At 52.3% G+C, this 19,358-nt stretch overlaps 1 protein-coding gene across 1 annotated transcript in view; it reads right to left on the bottom strand.

The window, feature by feature from the left end:
* Positions 1-842: 842 nt before the first annotated feature.
* The window catches only part of GPS2 (G protein pathway suppressor 2), a 34,741-nt gene continuing 16,225 nt past the window's right edge, over positions 843-19,358 (bottom strand). Inside the window, exons 4-12 of the mRNA XM_044280768.1 lie at positions 16,771-16,883; positions 7,337-7,416; positions 7,177-7,256; positions 6,936-7,104; positions 6,773-6,859; positions 6,565-6,644; positions 6,333-6,425; positions 1,163-1,246; positions 843-1,080 (exon numbers count right to left, since the gene is read on the bottom strand). Coding sequence (XP_044136703.1) covers positions 1,000-1,080; positions 1,163-1,246; positions 6,333-6,425; positions 6,565-6,644; positions 6,773-6,859; positions 6,936-7,104; positions 7,177-7,256; positions 7,337-7,416; positions 16,771-16,883 — 867 coding nt within the window. The 3' untranslated portion in view covers positions 843-999. The remainder of the gene's footprint in view (positions 1,081-1,162; positions 1,247-6,332; positions 6,426-6,564; positions 6,645-6,772; positions 6,860-6,935; positions 7,105-7,176; positions 7,257-7,336; positions 7,417-16,770; positions 16,884-19,358) is intronic.

Here is a 19,358-nt window from a genome sequence, read left to right as displayed (position 1 = left end):
AGCTATCATCCAGCCGTGTCTCAGTTATTCCAACTGTCATAGCTATCATCCAGCCGTGTCTCAGTTATTCCCACTGTCATAGCTATCATCCAGCCGTGTCTCAGTTATTCCCACTGTCATAGCTATCATCCAGCCGTGTCTCAGTTATTCCCACTGTCATAGCTATCATCCAGCCATGTCTCAGTTATTCCCACTGTCATAGCTATCATCCAGCCGTGTCTCAGTTATTCTCTCCCCCCCCCCCCCCCCCCCCTGCGCGCGCTCTTTATCTGCACTGTCAACCTCCCTAGTCCAATTACCTTGCCCCCACTCTCTATCTGCAGTATTACACCCCCCCCCCCCCCCCAGGTCTCTTATCTGCAGTATTACACCCCCCACCCCCCCAGGTCTCTATCTGCAGTATTACACCCCCTCCCCCCCGGTCTCTATCTGCAGTATTACACCCCCTCCCCCCCGGTCTCTATCTGCAGTATCTTCCTCTCCTATAATTACCCCCTCTATCTGCAGTATTACTCCCCCCCGGTCCATAGTTTAATGTGTCCTCCAGCCCTCTCCTCCCCCATTGAGATGCAGCCTGTAGCCGACACGGGACGCACCCAGCTCTCCGGGAACCGAGACTATCCTTCCTACACCAGTTCCCGCTGGTCACCGCCTCAGGATGAAGTATGTTACTGTGGTTTTCGTGGCTGTGGGGGGGGGGGGGGGGGGGGCTGAGTCTCGTGGACATGCTCGTTATATGCCAGGCATCAGCCATAACCTGACTTGATATAAATGACAAAGCTGCGTGCGCCTGAGATCTTCCTCTACTGTCAGCAGCCGTTTCATCATCAATACACACGAGATCACAACAGGTAATGTCAGTTTATTTACATCACCACCCAGTCTGCGGAAGGTTAAAAAGCTGCAGGGTGTGTGGGGTACAGCGAGGAGCTGGAGTACTGGGGTCTCTTATCACGAATATTTACACCATTCATACACCGGCTGAAGACGAGGCGCCGGTCACTTGTAGAATCTCTGGTTCTGTCCGTGCTGCATGAAGGGAAGACGAGGCGCCGGCTGCGGGGAGGCCTGGAACCCGGACTGTGGCGGAAAGCGAGGAAGAGTCATCAGTCATGTCGTCATCATCATCATCATCAAAGTGGTGCTGCGGACACCCTCTTACCGTATGTGGCTGCTGAGGCGGGGTCCCGTGGGGGTAGCCTCCAGGAGAAGCAGAGCGCGATGGGTGGGAATAAGACAGGGCCGCCTGCAAAGAAACAACAACATATCCGCCAGGAGTCAATGACCAGAGAAACCGGTGAAGGAAAGCATGACGAAGACGACCATGACCAGGGTGGAGGGGCCATCAGAAGAGAGGACAGCGGGAAAGAGACATGAGGTAGGAGGCACGGCCAGAGGAGGACGAGGTAGAGAGGGCAGCGGGAAAGTCACATGAGGTAGGAGGCACAGCAAAAGGAGGACGAGGTAGAGAGGGCAGCGGGAAAGTCACATGAGGTAGGAGGCACAGCAAGAGGAGGACGAGGTAGAGAGGGCAGCGGGAAAGACAGACATGAGGTAGGAGGCACAGCAAGAGGAGGACGAGGTAGAGAGGGCAGCGGGAAAGTCACATGAGGTAGGAGGCACAGCAAAAGGAGGACGAGGTAGAGAGGTCAGCGGGAAAGTCACATGAGGTAGGAGGCACAGCAAGAGGAGGACGAGGTAGAGAGGGCAGCGGGAAAGACAGACATGAGGTAGGAGGCACAGCAAGAGGAGGACGAGGTAGAGAGGGCAGCGGGAAAGTCACATGAGGTAGGAGGCACGGCAAGAGGAGGACGAGGTAGAGAGGACAGCGGGAAAGAGACATGAGGTAGGAGGCACAGCAAGAGGAGGACGAGGTAGAGAGGGCAGCGGGAAAGTCACATGAGGTAGGAGACACAGCAAGAGGGGCCATCAGAAGAGAGGACAGCGGGAAAGAGACATGAGGTAGGAGGCACGGCAAGTGGAGGACGAGGTAGAGAGGGCAGCGGGAAAGTCACATGAGGTAGGAGGCACGGCAAGAGGAGGACGAGGTAGAGAGGACAGCGGGAAAGACATGAGGTAGGAGGCACAGCAAGAGGAGGACGAGGTAGAGAGGGCAGCGGGAAAGTCACATGAGGTAGGAGGCACGGCAAGAGGGGCCATCAGAAGAGAGGACAGCGGGAAAGAGACATGAGGTAGGAGGCACAGCAAGAGGAGGACGAGGTAGAGAGGTCAGCGGGAAAGTCACATGAGGTAGGAGGCACGGCAAGAGGAGGACGAGGTAGAGAGGGCAGCGGGAAAGTCACATGAGGTAGGAGGCACAGCAAGAGGAGGACGAGGTAGAGAGGGCAGCGGGAAAGTCACATGAGGTAGGAGGCACGGCAAGAGGGGCCATCAGAAGAGAGGACAGCGGGAAAGAGACATGAGGTAGGAGGCACAGCAAGAGGAGGACGAGGTAGAGAGGTCAGCGGGAAAGTCACATGAGGTAGGAGGCACGGCAAGAGGGGCCATCAGAAGAGAGGACAGCGGGAAAGTCACATGAGGTAGGAGGCACAGCAAGAGGAGGACGAGGTAGAGAGGGCAGCGGGAAAGTCACATGAGGTAGGAGGCACGGCAAGAGGAGGACGAGGTAGAGAGGTCAGCGGGAAAGACAGACATGAGGTAGGAGGCACGGCAAGAGGAGGACGAGGTAGAGAGGTCAGCGGGAAAGTCACATGAGGTAGGAGGCACGGCAAGAGGGGCCATCAGAAGAGAGGACAGCGGGAAAGTCACATGAGGTAGGAGGCACAGCAAGAGGAGGACGAGGTAGAGAGGGCAGCGGGAAAGTTAGACATGAGGTAGGAGGCACAGCAAGAGGGGCCGTCAGGAGAGAGGACAGCGGGAAAGTCAGACATGAGGTAGGAGGCACAGCAAGAGGGGCCATCAGGAGAGAGGACAGCGGGAAAGTCACATGAGGTAGAAGGCACGGCAAGAGGAGGACGAGGTAGAGAGGTCAGCGGGAAAGACAGACATGAGGTAGGAGGCACAGCAAGAGGGGCCATCAGAAGAGTGGAAGGAGGTAGAGAGGACAGCAGGAAAGACAGACATGAGGTAGGAGGCACAGCAAGAGGAGGACGAGGTAGAAAGGGGAGCAGGAAAGTCACATGAGGTGTAGGGGGCACAGCAAGAGGAGGACGAGGTAGAAAGGGGAGCAGGAAAGTCACATGAGGTGTAGGGGGCACAGCAAGAGGAGGACGAGGTAGAAAGGGGAGCAGGAAAGTCACATGAGGTGTAGGGGGCACAGCAAGAGGAGGACGAGGTAGAAAGGGGAGCAGGAAAGTCACATGAGGTGTAGGGGGCACAGCAAGAGGAGGACGAGGTAGAAAGGGGAGCAGGAAAGTCACATGAGGTGTAGGGGGCACAGCAAGAGGAGGACGAGGTAGAAAGGGGAGCAGGAAAGTCACATGAGGTGTAGGGGGCACAGCAAGAGGAGGACGAGGTAGAAAGGGGAGCAGGAAAGTCACATGAGGTGTAGGGGGCACAGCAAGAGGGGCCATCAGAAGAGTGGGACGAGGTACAGAGGGCAGCGGGAAAGACCGACATGAGGTGTAGGGGGCACAGCAAGAGTGGGACGAGGTAGAGAGGGCAGCGGGAAAGACAGACATGAGGTGTAGGGGGCACAGCAAGAGTGGGAGCACAGGGGGAAGCACTGCGCCACCAATGATGATTAACCTTTAATACAGATACAGGACGGGGGTACCGCTGCCGGCACCCGCCTCCTACATTTGTATTAAAGGTTAATCATCATTGGTGGCGCAGTGGCCAGGCACCTGCCGGCTGCTCGACTCTGGGGAGGAGGCGGCTGCTGCTGTTCGCCGAGCTCACTTGCTCAGACGGCGCAGCAGTGTATCCCCTCCCCAGTCCCGCCTCCTGCTTTAATTAATAGTGGCACATGCAGTGGTGCGGGCAGCTTCAGAGCCCGCTCACTTCACCGGACACAGTGTGACCGCATCATAGGAGGGACTCTCCCTCTCTCCTTCTCCACTGTCTGCGCATGCGCCATAAGAGGAGAGTCTAGTATCGAAAAGATGAACATCCCGATACTGAAAAGTGCGATACCAGAAACAACCCTAAACCAAGGAGGCTGTCCGATTCCGTCACGTGCAGCCAGTCTCTGATCTCCTGACATCTGTCACAGGAGGGACCGTGTCAGTTTAAGATGGAGCAGAGATTATCCTGCAGAAGACTCTGTTCTGAGTGAGAAACTATAAAAAGTAGTCTAGGTAAGGGATTAGTGCCCCCCCCCCATGCACACGGCCGGTACGGTTTAGCGTTCCGCGGATCCGGGCATTTTATAGTTCACTTCAGACAGGAATAGGCCATTTCTATTGGTTGGTGGATAAGGATAGGACATGTTTTATCATTTATTTTGTGGGGCCGGGGAACGTACGCCAAAGGTACGAATGAGACGTGGAACAAACATAGGGTTGTGTGCATGAGCCCTTACAAGTGCCGCTGTCTCGGCAGGCAACCTGATGACTAGTCTTGGAGCCCAGAACAAAGCTGCAGCAGAGAACCCCCTACCCAAACTGGGAGGATGAGGAATCGCGCCTCCTCCAGATCCACAGCGGACCCGAGACCCTCCATGCGGAACCTCTTGGCCGAAAGAAACGTTTTGCAGTTTTAGATTCAGAATAACCTTGAAGGATTCATTTGGCTTTTTTACCAAAAACAAACAAATAGACCTTAAGAACCTTTTCCCCATTTCGTCTCCAGGAACTGCAGGGAAAAACCTCTGCCTCCGAGGCCGATCTTCTTACTTGGTCTTTGGGGCAATATCCTGCAGACGGGAGGAAAGTTCTCTGCAGTGCCCTAGATCTATCATCTCCAAAACGTTCCTGGAGATCTCAGGCCTGAGGTCCTACTCAAGGGTGCTGTCAAAATCTGAGCCACACAAAGTGGCCTCTCTTCTGAGCCCCACGGCGGGAACAGCAGTTTACATCAGCGTCTTTAGTATTTCAGTGCCCAGTGGAACCCACCGGGCGTGGTGTGTCTCAGATGGCACAAGCTGGGCATATTGGGCACTGAAATGCCAGATCTGTGGAAATTTTCTAAATTTCACTTTCCATTTATTATGTCAACCCAGAGTCTCTCCAGTTGTCACCACACTGGGCCTCGCATGCACATGGTGCTCTTGTACCCAGACATACCATGGAACTCTGGAGTATAACCTTAGGGCCACGCAAAGGGCCTTCATACAACCAGGGAGCATAGCGTAATAGAGGGCTGACTTTTCACACTGGCACATGGTGGGCACAACATATTGTGCACTGAACTGGCAGATCTGTGAAAAAACCTAACGCACCATCTGCTGTGAACACGTTTTTTGCAGAACACCGAGGGCCAAAGCAACTTCTCATCTTCACAGCCAAGTCTTCTATTAAACACCAAGTGCTCAGTAAACCCCTCAAATTCTTCCAAGGGTGTCGTTTCCAAATTTCTTTGGGGTTTCCATTATTGGGGTACATCAGGGTCTCTCCAGATGTGACATGGTGCCCGAAAACCATTCGAGAAACCAGCCCGGCAAAAGCCAATATGGCACTCCTTCTCTTCGGAACCCTGCCATGTGCCCATACAGCAGTTTACCACCACAAATGGGGGGCTTCTGTAAACTGCAGCAACAGGTTAACCCTGAGTCCGTTTCTTCGGCTGTTAATCCATTTTTTTCATGCGACACGAAAATCAGCTAAAAAAAAGTTTATTATATTTCACATCAATTTCCCTTTAATCCTTATGGAACACCTAAAAAGGGTTAAAGTTTGTAAAAAATAAATTTTGAATAACTTGAGGCGTGTAGTTTCTAAAATTGGGTCGTTTTAGAATGAAAATTTAAAAAACTTCCAGAACTCTAAGCCTTAAAAAAATAAACGGACATTTCCAAAACGTGTCCTCAGAAATAAACCTACCTTTCTTGTGTTATTCTGCTACTCAGATCCTGAGAGATGCTGCTTTATATTTCCAGAGCACCATGGACGGGCAACTCTTTTCGCCATAGAGCCGCCAAGCACATGGACATTGCAATCTGCACTACACGGACATCGCACTACACGCCCGCCTACCCGATGGAAACTACGTGTGCGAACATTAGAAATTAACCTTCACTTTCCGCCATGGAAGCTGGCGATTAAAATGCAGATGGTTTCTGGGCGAGGCTGGGTTAGGGAAGCTGACCCCATCCACAACATGTAACCTGACACAATTTCAGGGCGTGCAGTCGGAGATGGCGGCATGGTCACTAGTAAAGGTCTAGAAGATCTGCAGTCATATTGCCAGACAAGGTTCACAAGTCATCTTACCTTGGTCGGCTGCATTGGAACTGCTATCGGTGGAGCCGTCAGGAGGGTCTGCGTGGGGTGCAGAGCCTGGGGGTGCATAGGGCGAAGAGTTGACTGAGAAGAGACAGAAAGCAACGTGAAAAATCAGACCATCAGCTCCAAACAGCAGCAGACACATCCAGAGAGAAGACCACCAGGACAGTAGATGGATGTACCACGAGTAGTCCAGGACCTGTTACATGAAGGTACTCACAGAGTCGGTGAAGCCGGACTGCTGATTGGCATGTTCAAGCTGCTTCTGGAGCGGGATGGTGCTGCTCGGTGGCATAAATCCTGAAGAGGACAAAAAAGTTAGCAGATACCAGGACTTGGGTCACAGCAGGGACAGGAACATACACCAGAGACAAGCTAAGATCCTGCCACAATCGGGAACTACGGCCTCTGAGGCACAGGCTACTAACCTGCGTGAGCTCCCGAATAGTGACCATGAACTGTGTACCCCGGCTGCTGGTGAGACAGATACTGCATGGTGGGGAAGGCAGCAGGACCTGCAACGACCAAACAGGTCCTCACACAGCCGTACAGAACCAACGGCAACCTGTCTACGCACAGAACCACTCTAACCTCTGATTGACTGGCTCCCCGTGTAGGTGACGGGTCCAGACTGGCCGGCCCCGAAGCTGTGCTGCGGCTGGCTGACCGTGTAGGGGCCATGGCCTGACTGGCTGGTTTGGTACTGGCCATGCTCTGCGGCAGTGGGGCTGAAGGACGGCTGGGTGGAGTAATGGCGACCCTGAAAAGAGAGAGTATGGTGATTTGGGGAAAAGGTCAGACACCGCATTCAGGAAATGCAGACAAAACTCACCGATATCACTGGGGGCCCGAACATCTGCTTGGCTCGATCCGCCATGAGAGAGCTATGGCGGGAATGCCCCCCAGGACTCCCTGGAATAGGAATGGGAGAAAACTCAGGTCTTGGGGGTCAGGGCATCCAGCAAAGGGTTAAACAATTTCATCAGCCTTACCTTGCATGTTAATGAGATGGGCTCCTGTGTGCATCACCATGCCCTGCTGGTAAGCGGCCGACGTCAGCGTGGTGAGGTCACTGCACGACAAAGACCATTAGCTGGGGTACGCCCCGACAGCAACCGCCTCCCAGACCCCATTCTCCAGCATCAGGTACCACCACCCCGAGGAATCGCCTGCCTGCCATGTAATATCATATCACGAGCATACACTAGATGGCGGACAGAAGCGGACCCAACGGAAATACTGTCCGTCCACCAGCATCCCCTGCATCCCTGCCAGAGGTCGCACGCAAGTTTAGAGGAGGAGACATTTTGTGTTAATTCTTATCTATATATAATGCAGTCGCACAGAACGTTCTGAGGCGGATATTTCTGCAGGAACTGTCACCAGTCTCCCTGCAGAAACACATGTAGACCAGTTTACATTTATCCAACATCATACACTGAAGCATAAAGTCCACTGCTGCCACCACAAGGCGCCCGCCTGACGCCGCCGCCACCACACGGCGCCCGCCTGACGCCGCCGCCACCACACGGCACCCGCATTGTCATAGAGCGTCCTAAACCCTGCATGGGTGGCCCACCTGGAGACATAATCTGCCAGCTCCTTAATGACAAGGATACAGCAGATCTCCTACGAGCCGCCAACTTCAAACCTGACCGTCTGTGCGAGGGAGCTGCCGTGACCCCGTACCAAGACATCTCGGCCACCACCCTAATGGCGTGTGCCGATACCGCTACTATAACTGGCTTGGGGTCTCGCTCAACAATTATCGCTTCTGTCCCCAGTTTTGGGACTGGAGGCTTCCGATATTGGTGATGCCATGTACACTTTGACAACTGTCCAGTCGGGGTCGGTCCACCATTATGCTGCTGCCAGCCCCGATGGCGGTTTCTGACGCGCATTCTTCCCTCCTTAATTGGTCATGGATGACTTAGTAGTAAGCGCCTCCAACGTCAAGGGTATGAATGTGCCTCAGAAACGCTCGCAGGTATTGTCGCCATTACCCAAGGATTAACCCACGATTGCACTTTTACAGGAGACTCGTTTGAAGTCTCACCGCATCCCAGCGCTCTCCCACCGTTATTCTGATGGTACCACAGTTGTTATGGACCCCATGCGTCCAGAGGGGGTTCCCCTTTTCTCTCCGCTCTGTCCAAACAGATGGCGATGGAAGGTTTATATTCTGAAAGGACGATGTAGGTAACGCACCGCTTTCCGTAGCAAATCTATATACACCCAATTCTGGTCAGGTAGTTGGCTGGTGCCAACATTGTGCTAATTTCAGGCGTTTGGTGAAGGCGCCCTGATTGTGGGGGGGTGACCTCAACCTAAACGCTAGCTCCCCCTCAGGACTCCTCCACTTGGCGCGCCGCGGTTTCCTTTCACCACAATGCATGTGATGGAGGCATGGAGGATACTGCGCCCGGGTGACAGGGGCTACACATTCCGACTACTTACTGGTCTCTCAAACCCTCCATCTCCAGGGCCGATATAGGGAATATCCGTGTCAGACCACGCACCGGTGACACCGAGGGGTAACTTGCTGGATTTGGGGAGGTATTCTTGGAGACTTAATGAGGCCACACTGGGCAGCGAGGAGACACTCAAGCTTTTGATCCAAGCTGACGATACTGGCCAGGTTCTGGGAAACCCACGAGGCAGATATCCGTGGAGAATTCACAGCTCTGGGTCCCAATAAGCAATTAGATTCACTACTAGCCCTGAAATCCACGGCCCTCTGGCTTCAGGCCGACCTGAGCCTCTCCAGCTGTTGCAAAACTACAACTCCCAGCATGCCCAGGCTACCTACAGCAGGGCACAGTGAGAGTTGTAGTTATACAGAAGCTGGAGAGCTGCAGGTTGGCCATGTCTGATCTAAGGGATCTTCGCTCTCAGCTGAAGGCTATACTCACTGCCCGTACGATTGTATGCCAACCAGAAAGTTTATGATCCGGCACAGAGGGAGTAGGTAGATGGCAGCGCTGGTTAAATCCGCCACCACCATGGATGCTCCACGCTCGGAGACCGCTGCCGCACAGCGTTTTACAGTATCCAAAGAAAACTTCAGATGGACAAACCCGGTTGTCGAGTATCCAATCTTCCCTTAACTCGTCCTTGACAGACCCGGTGACTGGAGATGGGCCCTTCAGTCAGCCCCATCAGGTAAAGCCCAGGCCAGCGGTAAACAGCGAAAGGGCTGCGGCGCTGCCTTCTCAAACAGCTGAACGTCGGGGGTCCCGGGTGTCGGACCCCCGCCGGTCAGATGCTCATGATCTACCCAGAGGATAGATCAGTTTAAACAAACTGCAGAACCCCTTTAATTTTTGAAGTTATTACTCAAAGTCTCGCGAGACTTCACAAAGTAATAACTTCAGCTCATCGGAGCCAATACATTCTAACACTGAGCGGCGCTCCTGCTCCGTACAGTATTCTGTGACTAGTCTTGGGATGTTTCATCCAAAGTCGATTCACTCATCCCTCTTCAGGACATTGAAGCCCCCATGTTTCCTTTTCTCGCTTTCTCTGGGGAGGGTCTCGCCCCAGGATATCCTACAGACATCTCACTGTCCTCAAGGGTTTGGAGGGGCTGGCCTCCCAGATGTTCACCGGTACCGTACAGCCATCCGGATGTGTAGATGGTCAGAGCGTCTTCAGCCTCAAACCACCTACTCAACAGGACTGGAGAAACCCCTTCTAGATGCCCCCCTGCATCATCGGCTGTGGGTCACAACCAGGGGCGGATTAGGAAGCATAAAAATGGCCCCATGTTGTGGGTGGGGCCAAAATGGAAGGAGGCAGGACCACGGCAAGAGGGTGGGGTCAGCCAGCATCCCTCCCAACTTCTGAGAAGCCAAAAGGAGAGAGGATAGCAAGTGTATTTCCACTAAGCCTGGCCTCCAACTGCGCTCTATATGCCCCAGTCCTATCCCTTTCTGCCCCCACCCCACAGTTACTCCCCCTACACCGTAGCCCCCCCACCCCACAGTTACTCCCCCTACACCGTAGCCCCCCCACCCCACAGTTACTCCCCCTACACCGTAGCCCACCACCCCACAGTTACTCCCCCTACACCGTAGCCCCCCCACCCCACAGTTACTCCCCCTACACCGTAGCCCCCCTACACCGTAGCCGCCCCACCCCATAGTTACTTCCCCTGTATAGTACTGCTGCCTCCACACAATGTTGGCCCCTATAGTGTTAAGACATTAAACATAAGTCTGATGTGACTTCTATCCGGCCTCTTGGCATCAAAGGACCTGACAGTGTTCGGCGCAGGCACAGTGAGGAAACTGGCAGCCGGTGAGCGCCCTGAACGGCATGAGAGAGACCAATGCTGCCCCTATACAATGGACGGCGCGGTGAAAGCTGCTGGAGGGGTCCCTGAGGACTGGTCACAATTATCCAGTCCTGGAGTCCCCCTTTAATATCCCCTATGTGGGGCCCCGCTACAATACGAGGCAATGCTTGTTGGGCTGCAACCTCTAATCTTTGATCAGGGATCACAGGACGCGTGCGCCTCACAATAAGACATCAGACCGCACATCATCCAAGGGCAAGATGAATGCGCTCAGACCGTAACGATGACGAGGTCCACGAGATAAGACGGGCCGACACTGGACTCTAAACGCCTGCAGAGTCACCAGTGGGGTGGTGCTGGGACCAGTAACTCCCACAGTACACCTACCACTATACATGCAGCTCTGGAACATGCCGCCCAGAAGCCATATATGAATCGCTCAGCCGCGAAACGCGTTTCTACACAACATAGGCTTCAGCGGAGGCAGACTATGATCTAGGGCAGGGCTGCACGACCCGCATGCGGCCCCCAGAGCCAAGGTTAGCGGCCCCCGGCCTCCTGGACAGAAACAGATGATCGTGCGAGGAGTTGTGTTACTGCCTGCAGCGCGATGGAGCTTTACAGGTCCTGCTCCCGCACTGTAGCGGGACGGGTCCCCGGACGTCAGACCACGGGGGAGCCCAGGCAGAAGCAGTGCAGATCTGTAGGGTCAGCTCAGCCTTGTACAAAGCCCCCACAGCAGGCTGCTTCGGTCACAGTGGAAATGGTACAAAACAAAAGTCTGTGTCCCCAAAAGATCTTTCAGTGACGTCTCGGGGACAAATTAGAAATATTAAAAAGTTAGAATCATCAATATTCACTTCGCTGGGCGGCTTCTGCTGTCCCCGACGTTCCGAGATCCTGCGCATGCCCAGGTGTTATGGAGGCCCAGGATGCTTCACTGCGGCGTGGCATGGAGGCAATCAGCCTGTGGCACTGCTGAGGTGTTATGGAGGCCCAGGATGCTTCAATGCGGCGTGGCATGGAGGCCATCAGCCTGTGGCACTGCTGAGGTGTTATGGAGGCCCAGGATGCTTCAATGCGGCGTGGCATGGAGGCAATCAGCCTGTGGCACTGCTGAGGTGTTATGGAGGCCCAGGATGCTTCACTGCGGCGTGGCATGGAGGCAATCAGCCTGTGGCACTGCTGAGGTGTTATGGAGGCCCAGGATGCTTCAATGCGGCGTGGCATGGAGGCCATCAGCCTGTGGCACTGCTGAGGTGTTATGGAGGCCCAGGATGCTTCAATGCGGCGTGGCATGGAGGCAATCAGCCTGTGGCACTGCTGAGGTGTTATGGAGACCCAGGATGCTTCAATGCGGCGTGGCATGGAGGCAATCAGCCTGTGGCACTGCTGAGGTGTTATGGAGGCCCAGGAGGCTTCAATGCGGTGTGGCATGGAGGCAATCAGCCTGTGGCACTGCTGAGGTGTTATGGAGGCCCAGGAGGCTTCAATGCGGCGTGGCATGGAGGCAATCAGCCTGTGGCCCTGCTGAGGTGTTATGGAGGCCCAGGATGCTTCAATGCGGCGTGGCATGGAGGCAATCAGCCTGTGGCACTGCTGAGGTGTTATGGAGGCCCAGGAGGCTTCAATGCGGCGTGGCATGGAGGCCCAGGAGGCTTCAATGCGGCGTGGCATGGAGGCAATCAGCCTGTGGCCCTGCTGAGGTGTTATGGAGGCCCAGGATGCTTCAATGCGGCGTGGCATGGAGGCAATCAGCCTGTGGCACTGCTGAGGTGTTATGGAGGCCCAGGAGGCTTCAATGCGGCGTGGCATGGAGGCCCAGGAGGCTTCAATGCGGCGTGGCATGGAGGCAATCAGCCTGTGGCACTGCTGAGGTGTTATGGAGGCCCAGGAGGCTTCACTGCGGCGTGGCATGGAGGCCATCAGCCTGTGGCACTGCTGAGGTGTTATGGAGGCCCGGGATGCTTCAATGCGGCGTGGCATGGAGGCATCAGCCTGTGGCACTGCTGAGGTGTTATGGAGGCCCAGGAGGCTTCAATGCGGCGTGGCATGGAGGCAATCAGCCTGTGGCACTGCTGAGGTGTTATGGAGGCCCGGGATGCTTCAATGCGGCGTGGCATGGAGGCCATCAGCCTGTGGCACTGCTGAGGTGTTATGGAGGCCCAGGATGCTTCAATGCGGCGTGGCATGGAGGCCATCAGCCTGTGGCACTGCTGAGGTGTTATGGAGGCCCAGGAGGCTTCAATGCGGCGTGGCATGGAGGCAATCAGCCTGTGGCACTGCTGAGGTGTTATGGAGGCCCAGGAGGCTTCAATGCGCCGTGGCATGGAGGCAATCAGCCTGTGGCACTGCTGAGGTGTTATGGAGGCCCAGGAGGCTTTAATGCGGCGTGGCATGGAGGCAATCAGCCTGTGGCACAGCTGAGGTGTTATGGAGGCCCAGGAGGCTTTAATGCGGCGTGGCATGGAGGCAATCAGCCTGTGGCACTGCTGAGGTGTTATGGAGGCCCAGGAGGCTTCAATGCGGCGTGGCATGGAGGCAATCAGCCTGTGGCACTGCTGAGGTGTTATGGAGGCCCAGGAGGCTTCAATGCGGCGTGGCATGGAGGCAATCAGCCTGTGGCACTGCTGAGGTGTTATGGAGGCCCAGGATGCTTCAATGCGGCGTGGCATGGAGGCAATCAGCCTGTGGCACTGCTGAGGTGTTATGGAGGCCCAGGATGCTTCAATGCGGCATGGCATGGAGGCAATCAGCCTGTGGCACTGCTGAGGTGTTATGGAGGCCCAGGATGCTTCAATGCGGCGTGGCATGGAGGCAATCAGCCTGTGGCACTGCTGAGGTGTTATGGAGGCCCAGGAGGCTTCGATAGCGGCCTTAAGCTCATCCAGAGTGTTGGGTCTTGCGTCTCTCACTTCCTCTTCCCAATATCCCACAGATTCTCTATGGGGTTCAGGTCAGGAGAGTTGGCAGGCCAATTGAGCCCAGTAATCCCATGGTCAGTAAACCAGTTACCAGTGGTTTTGGCGCTGTGAGCAGGTGCCAGGTCGTGCTGAAAAATGACATCTTCATCTCCATAAAGCTTTTCAGCAGATGGAAGCATGAAGTGCTCCACAATCTCCTGATAGCGGCTGCATTGCCCCTGCCCTTGATAAAACACAGTGGACCAACACCAGCAGCTGACATGGCCCCCAGACCATCACTGACTGTGGGGACTTGACACTGGACTTCAGGCATTTTGGCATTTCCCTCTCCCCAGTCTCCTCCAGACTCTGGCACCTTGATTTCCGAATGACATGCAACAGTCCAGTGCTGCTTCTCTGTAGCCCAGGTCAGGCGCTTCTGCCGCTGTTTCTGGGGAATGCAGCACCTGTAGCCCATGTCCTGCACACGCCTGTACACGGGGGCTCTGGATGTTTCTACTCCAGACTCAGTCCACTGCTTCCGCAGGTCCCCCAAGGTCTGGAATCGGTCCTTCTCCACAATCTTCCTCAGGGTCCGGTCACCTCTTCTCGTTGTGCAGCGTTTTCTGCCACACTTTTCCTTCCCACAGACTTCCCACTGAGGGGCCTTGATACAGCGCTCTGGGAACAGCCTATTCCTTCAGACATGTCTTTCTGTGTCTTACCCTCCTGCCTGAGGGGGTCAATGATGGCCTTCTGGACAGCAGTCAGGTCGGCAGTCTTACCCATGATTGCGGTTTGGAGTAATGAACCCGGCTGGGAGTTTGTAAAAGCCTCAGGAATCTTTTGCAGGTGTTTAGAGGTAATTAGTTGATTCAGATGATTGGGTTAATGGCTCGTTTAGAGAACCTTTTCATGATATGCTAATTTTTTGAGATAGGAATTTTGGGTTTTCATGAGCTGTGGCCAAAATCATCAATATTACAGCAATAAAAGGCTTGAACTCCTTCAGTTGTGTGTAATGAATCTAAAATATATGAAAGTCTAATGTTTATCAGCACATTACAGGAAATAATGGACTTTATCACAATATGCTAATTTTTTTAGAAGGACCTGTACAGCCAATTATGCTTATTGGGCCGGTCAGTGTCCCTTTAAGGACTTGGCCAATTTTGGCTAATCTGACCAGTGTCACTTTAAGTGCTGATAACTTTAAAACACTTTGCCTTATCCAGGCCGTTCTGAGATTGTTTTTTCGTGACATATTGTACTTCATGACACTGGTAAAAAAAAATCATTTTTATTTATAAAAAAAAAAAATACCAAATTTTCCAAAGATTGCGAAAAATTTGAACATTTCCAAGTTTCAATTTCTCTACTTCTACAATACATAGTGATACCTGCAAAAATAGTTATTACTTTACATTCCCCATACGTCTACTTCATGTTTGGATCATTTTGGGAATGACATTTTATTTTGGGGACGTTAGAGGCTTAGAAGTTTAGAAGCAAATCTTGAAATTTTTCTGAAAATTTCAAATACCCACTTTTTCAGGACCAGTTCAGGTCTGAAGTCACTTTGTGAGGCTTACATTATAGAAACCACCCAAATATTACCCCATCCTAGCAACCACACCCCTCAAGGTATTCAAAACTGATTTACAAACTTTGTTAACCCTTTAGGAGTTCCACAAGAATTATTGGCAAATTGAGTTAAAAATTCTGAATTTAAATTTTTGGGCAGATTTTCCATTTTAATAATTTTTTTCCAGTTACAAAGCAAGGGTTAACAGCCAAACAAAACTCAATATTTATGGCCCTGATTCTGTAGTTTACAGAAACCCCCCATATGTGGTCGTAAACCGCTGTACGGGCACACGGCAGGGCGCAGAAGGAAAGGAGCGCCATACGGTTTTTGGAAGGCAGGTTTTGCTGGACTGGTTTTTTGACACCATGTCCCATTTGAAGACCCCCCGATGCCCCCCTGATGCCCCCCTAGAGTAGAAACTCCATAAAAGGGACCCCATTTTAGAAACTACGGGATAGGGTGGCAGTATTGTTGGTACTAGTTTAGGGGACATAGGATTTTTAGTTGCTCTATATTACACTTTTTGTGCGGCAAGGTAACAAGAAATAGCTGTTTTGGCACCGTTTTTATTTACAACCTTCATCTGACAGGTTAGATCATGTGGTAATTTTATAGAGCAGGTTATCACGGACGCGGCGATACCTAATATGTATACTTTTTTTAAAAATTTACTTAAGTTTTACACAACAGCTTTTTTAAAACAAAAAAAAAATTCAAATAATAAAAAATGATGTTTTCGTTTCTCCACATTCTGAGTCATATTTTTATTTTTTTGGCCGATTGTTGCGGGGTGAGGTGACGGTTAGATTGGTAATATTTTGGTCGGCAAACGCCTTTTTGATAGCTTGCTGTTGTACTTCTAGTGATGTAAGTCGACAAAAAATGGTTTATTTAGCAGTTTTTATTTTTTACGGTGTTCATCTGAGGGGTTAGGTCATGTGATATGTTTATAGAGCCCGTCGATACCTAATATATATATATTTTTTTTATTTGGGGGAAATTACATTTATTTTATTTATTTTTTTTACTTGAAACTACATTTTTTGGGAGGGAAAACTTTAAAACTTTCAACTTTTTTTTGTCCCACTTTGGGACTTGAACTTTTGGGGGTCTAATCCTTTACAATGCATCAGGATACTTCTGTATTGGAATGCATTGGCTGTATGAGTACTGTGTGTATTACTCATACAGCTTCCGGGGCCTGTGAGATCCAGGGGGCTGCATCTCACAGGCTCGGCACCGGAACTACACATGATGTACCGGGACGTCCCCAGCAGGTTAAAGATGTTTTGTGCAGATTGCGCCTCACGCTACAGGTGATAAAGGTAAACGTTCAAAAATAGAATAGAAAATCTCAGCCTGAAAGAACGCTAACAACAAAATAATCATTTTATTGAAAATAAACGGTTTAAAAATACGGGGGACGACCCCCTCCCCCCCCCCCCCCCCCCCCCCTTCAGTAGAAGACGGTGGGAGCAGGGCCCCTAGCAGGCGACTATACAGCACAACACTCACGCCTGTTCCTGGCAAGTCTCTGTAGTCGGGGCACAGGCAGATCCACCTGATGCTGGAGAAGTACCGCCATCTACCTGTCCGTCACCTGTGCAGATGTCTAGGTGTACCCTCCACCTCACTTACCTCTGCTCCTTCCTCCTCCTCTTCTCCTCCTCGTGGAGAACCTTCTTCAGCTGGAGAAAGAGCTGGTGCTTCTCCTCCTGCAGCTTATTCAGCTTCTCCTGGAGCTTCATGATCTGAGGAGGAAAGAAGAAGATGGTGAGAACCTGAAGAAGACACCTATGCAAAAGTATGTGCCCCCTCCACACTGTATGTGTATATATTATAGACACACAGAGCACAGTATATCAGTGCTGTATGCGTATACGCTGCCCTCTAAAAGGACGGGAATGTTCTGTATTAGTTGGTCCCTGAGGTAAGCGTCCCCAATAACTCACGACGCCCCCCTTATAGTCAGATATTCACCCCCCCGCCCATTGAGTTAGACCAGTCGTAGACAGAAGAACATTGAGTACATCACATTCCCCGAGTACAGTACATACATAAGGCCACTAGATGGCAGTGCATGGAGTACAGTCCATACATAAGGCCACTAGATGGCAGTGCATGCAGTACAGTACATACATAAGGCCACTAGATGGCAGTGCATGCAGTACAGTCCATACATAAGGCCACTAGATGGCAGTGCATGCAGTACAGTCCATACATAAGGCCACTAGATGGCAGTGCATGCAGTACAGTCCATACATAAGGCCACTAGATGGCAGTGCATGCAGTACAGTCCATACATAAGGCCGCTAGATGGCAGTGCATGCAGTACAGTCCATACATAAGGCCGCTAGATGGCAGTGCATGGAGTACAGTCCATACATAAGGCCACTAGATGGCAGTGCATGCAGTACAGTCCATACATAAGGCCACTAGATGGCAGTGCATGGGGTACAGTCCATACATAAGGCCGCTAGATGGCAGTGCATGCAGTACAGTCCATACATAAGGCCACTAGATGGCAGTGCATGCAGTACAGTCCATACATAAGGCCACTAGATGGCAGTGCATGCAGTACAGTCCATACATAAGGCCACTAGATGGCAGTGCATGCAGTACAGTCCATACATAAGGCCGCTAGATGGCAGTGCATGCAGTACAGTCCATACATAAGGCCGCTAGATGGCAGTGCATGCAGTACAGTACATACATAAGGCCGCTAGATGGCAGTGCATGGAGTACAGTCCATACATAAGGCCACTAGATGGCAGTGCATGCAGTACAGTCCATACATAAGGCCACTAGATGGCAGTGCATGGGGTACAGTCCATACATAAGGCCGCTAGATGGCAGTGCATGCAGTACAGTCCATACATAAGGCCACTAGATGGCAGTGCATGGGGTACAGTCCATACATAAGGCCACTAGATGGCAGTGCATGGGGTACAGTCCATACATAAGGCCACTAGATGGCAGTGCATGGGGTACAGTCCATACATAAGGCCACTAGATGGCAGTGCATGGGGTACAGTCCATACATAAGGCCACTAGATGGCAGTGCATGGGGTACAGTCCATACATAAGGCCACTAGATGGCAGTGCATGGGGTACAGTCCATACATAAGGCCACTAGATGGCAGTGCATGGGGTACAGTCCATACATAAGGCCACTAGATGGCAGTGCATGGGGTACAGTCCATACATAAGGCCACTAGATGGCAGTGCATGGGGTACAGTCCATACATAAGGCCACTAGATGGCAGTGCATGGGGTACAGTCCATACATAAGGCCACTAGATGGCAGTGCATGGAGTACAGTCCATACATAAGGCCACTAGATGGCAGTGCATGCAGTACAGTCCATACATAAGGCCACTAGATGGCAGTGCATGCAGTACAGTCCATACATAAGGCCACTAGATGGCAGTGCATGCAGTACAGTCCATACATAAGGCCACTAGATGGCAGTGCATGCAGTACAGTCCATACATAAGGCCACTAGATGGCAGTGCATGCAGTACAGTCCATACATAAGGCCGCTAGATGGCAGTGCATGCAGTACAGTACATACATAAGGCCGCTAGATGGCAGTGCATGGAGTACAGTCCATACATAAGGCCACTAGATGGCAGTGCATGCAGTACAGTCCATACATAAGGCCGCTAGATGGCAGTGCATGGGGTACAGTCCATACATAAGGCCGCTAGATGGCAGTGCATGCAGTACAGTACATACATAAGGCCACTAGATGGCAGTGCATGCAGTACAGTCCATACATAAGGCCACTAGATGGCAGTGCATGCAGTACAGTCCATACATAAGGCCACTAGATGGCAGTGCATGCAGTACAGTCCATACATAAGGCCACTAGATGGCAGTGCATGCAGTACAGTCCATACATAAGGCCGCTAGATGGCAGTGCATGCAGTACAGTACATACATAAGGCCGCTAGATGGCAGTGCATGGAGTACAGTCCATACATAAGGCCACTAGATGGCAGTGCATGCAGTACAGTCCATACATAAGGCCACTAGATGGCAGTGCATGGGGTACAGTCCATACATAAGGCCGCTAGATGGCAGTGCATGCAGTACAGTCCATACATAAGGCCACTAGATGGCAGTGCATGGGGTACAGTCCATACATAAGGCCGCTAGATGGCAGTGCATGGGGTACAGTCCATACATAAGGCCACTAGATGGCAGTGCATGGGGTACAGTCC

This window comes from Bufo gargarizans, chromosome 2, assembly GCF_014858855.1.
Source record: "Bufo gargarizans isolate SCDJY-AF-19 chromosome 2, ASM1485885v1, whole genome shotgun sequence".
NCBI classification, from domain to species: domain Eukaryota; kingdom Metazoa; phylum Chordata; class Amphibia; order Anura; family Bufonidae; genus Bufo; species Bufo gargarizans.
This window is presented reverse-complemented; position numbering and strand designations above follow the sequence as displayed.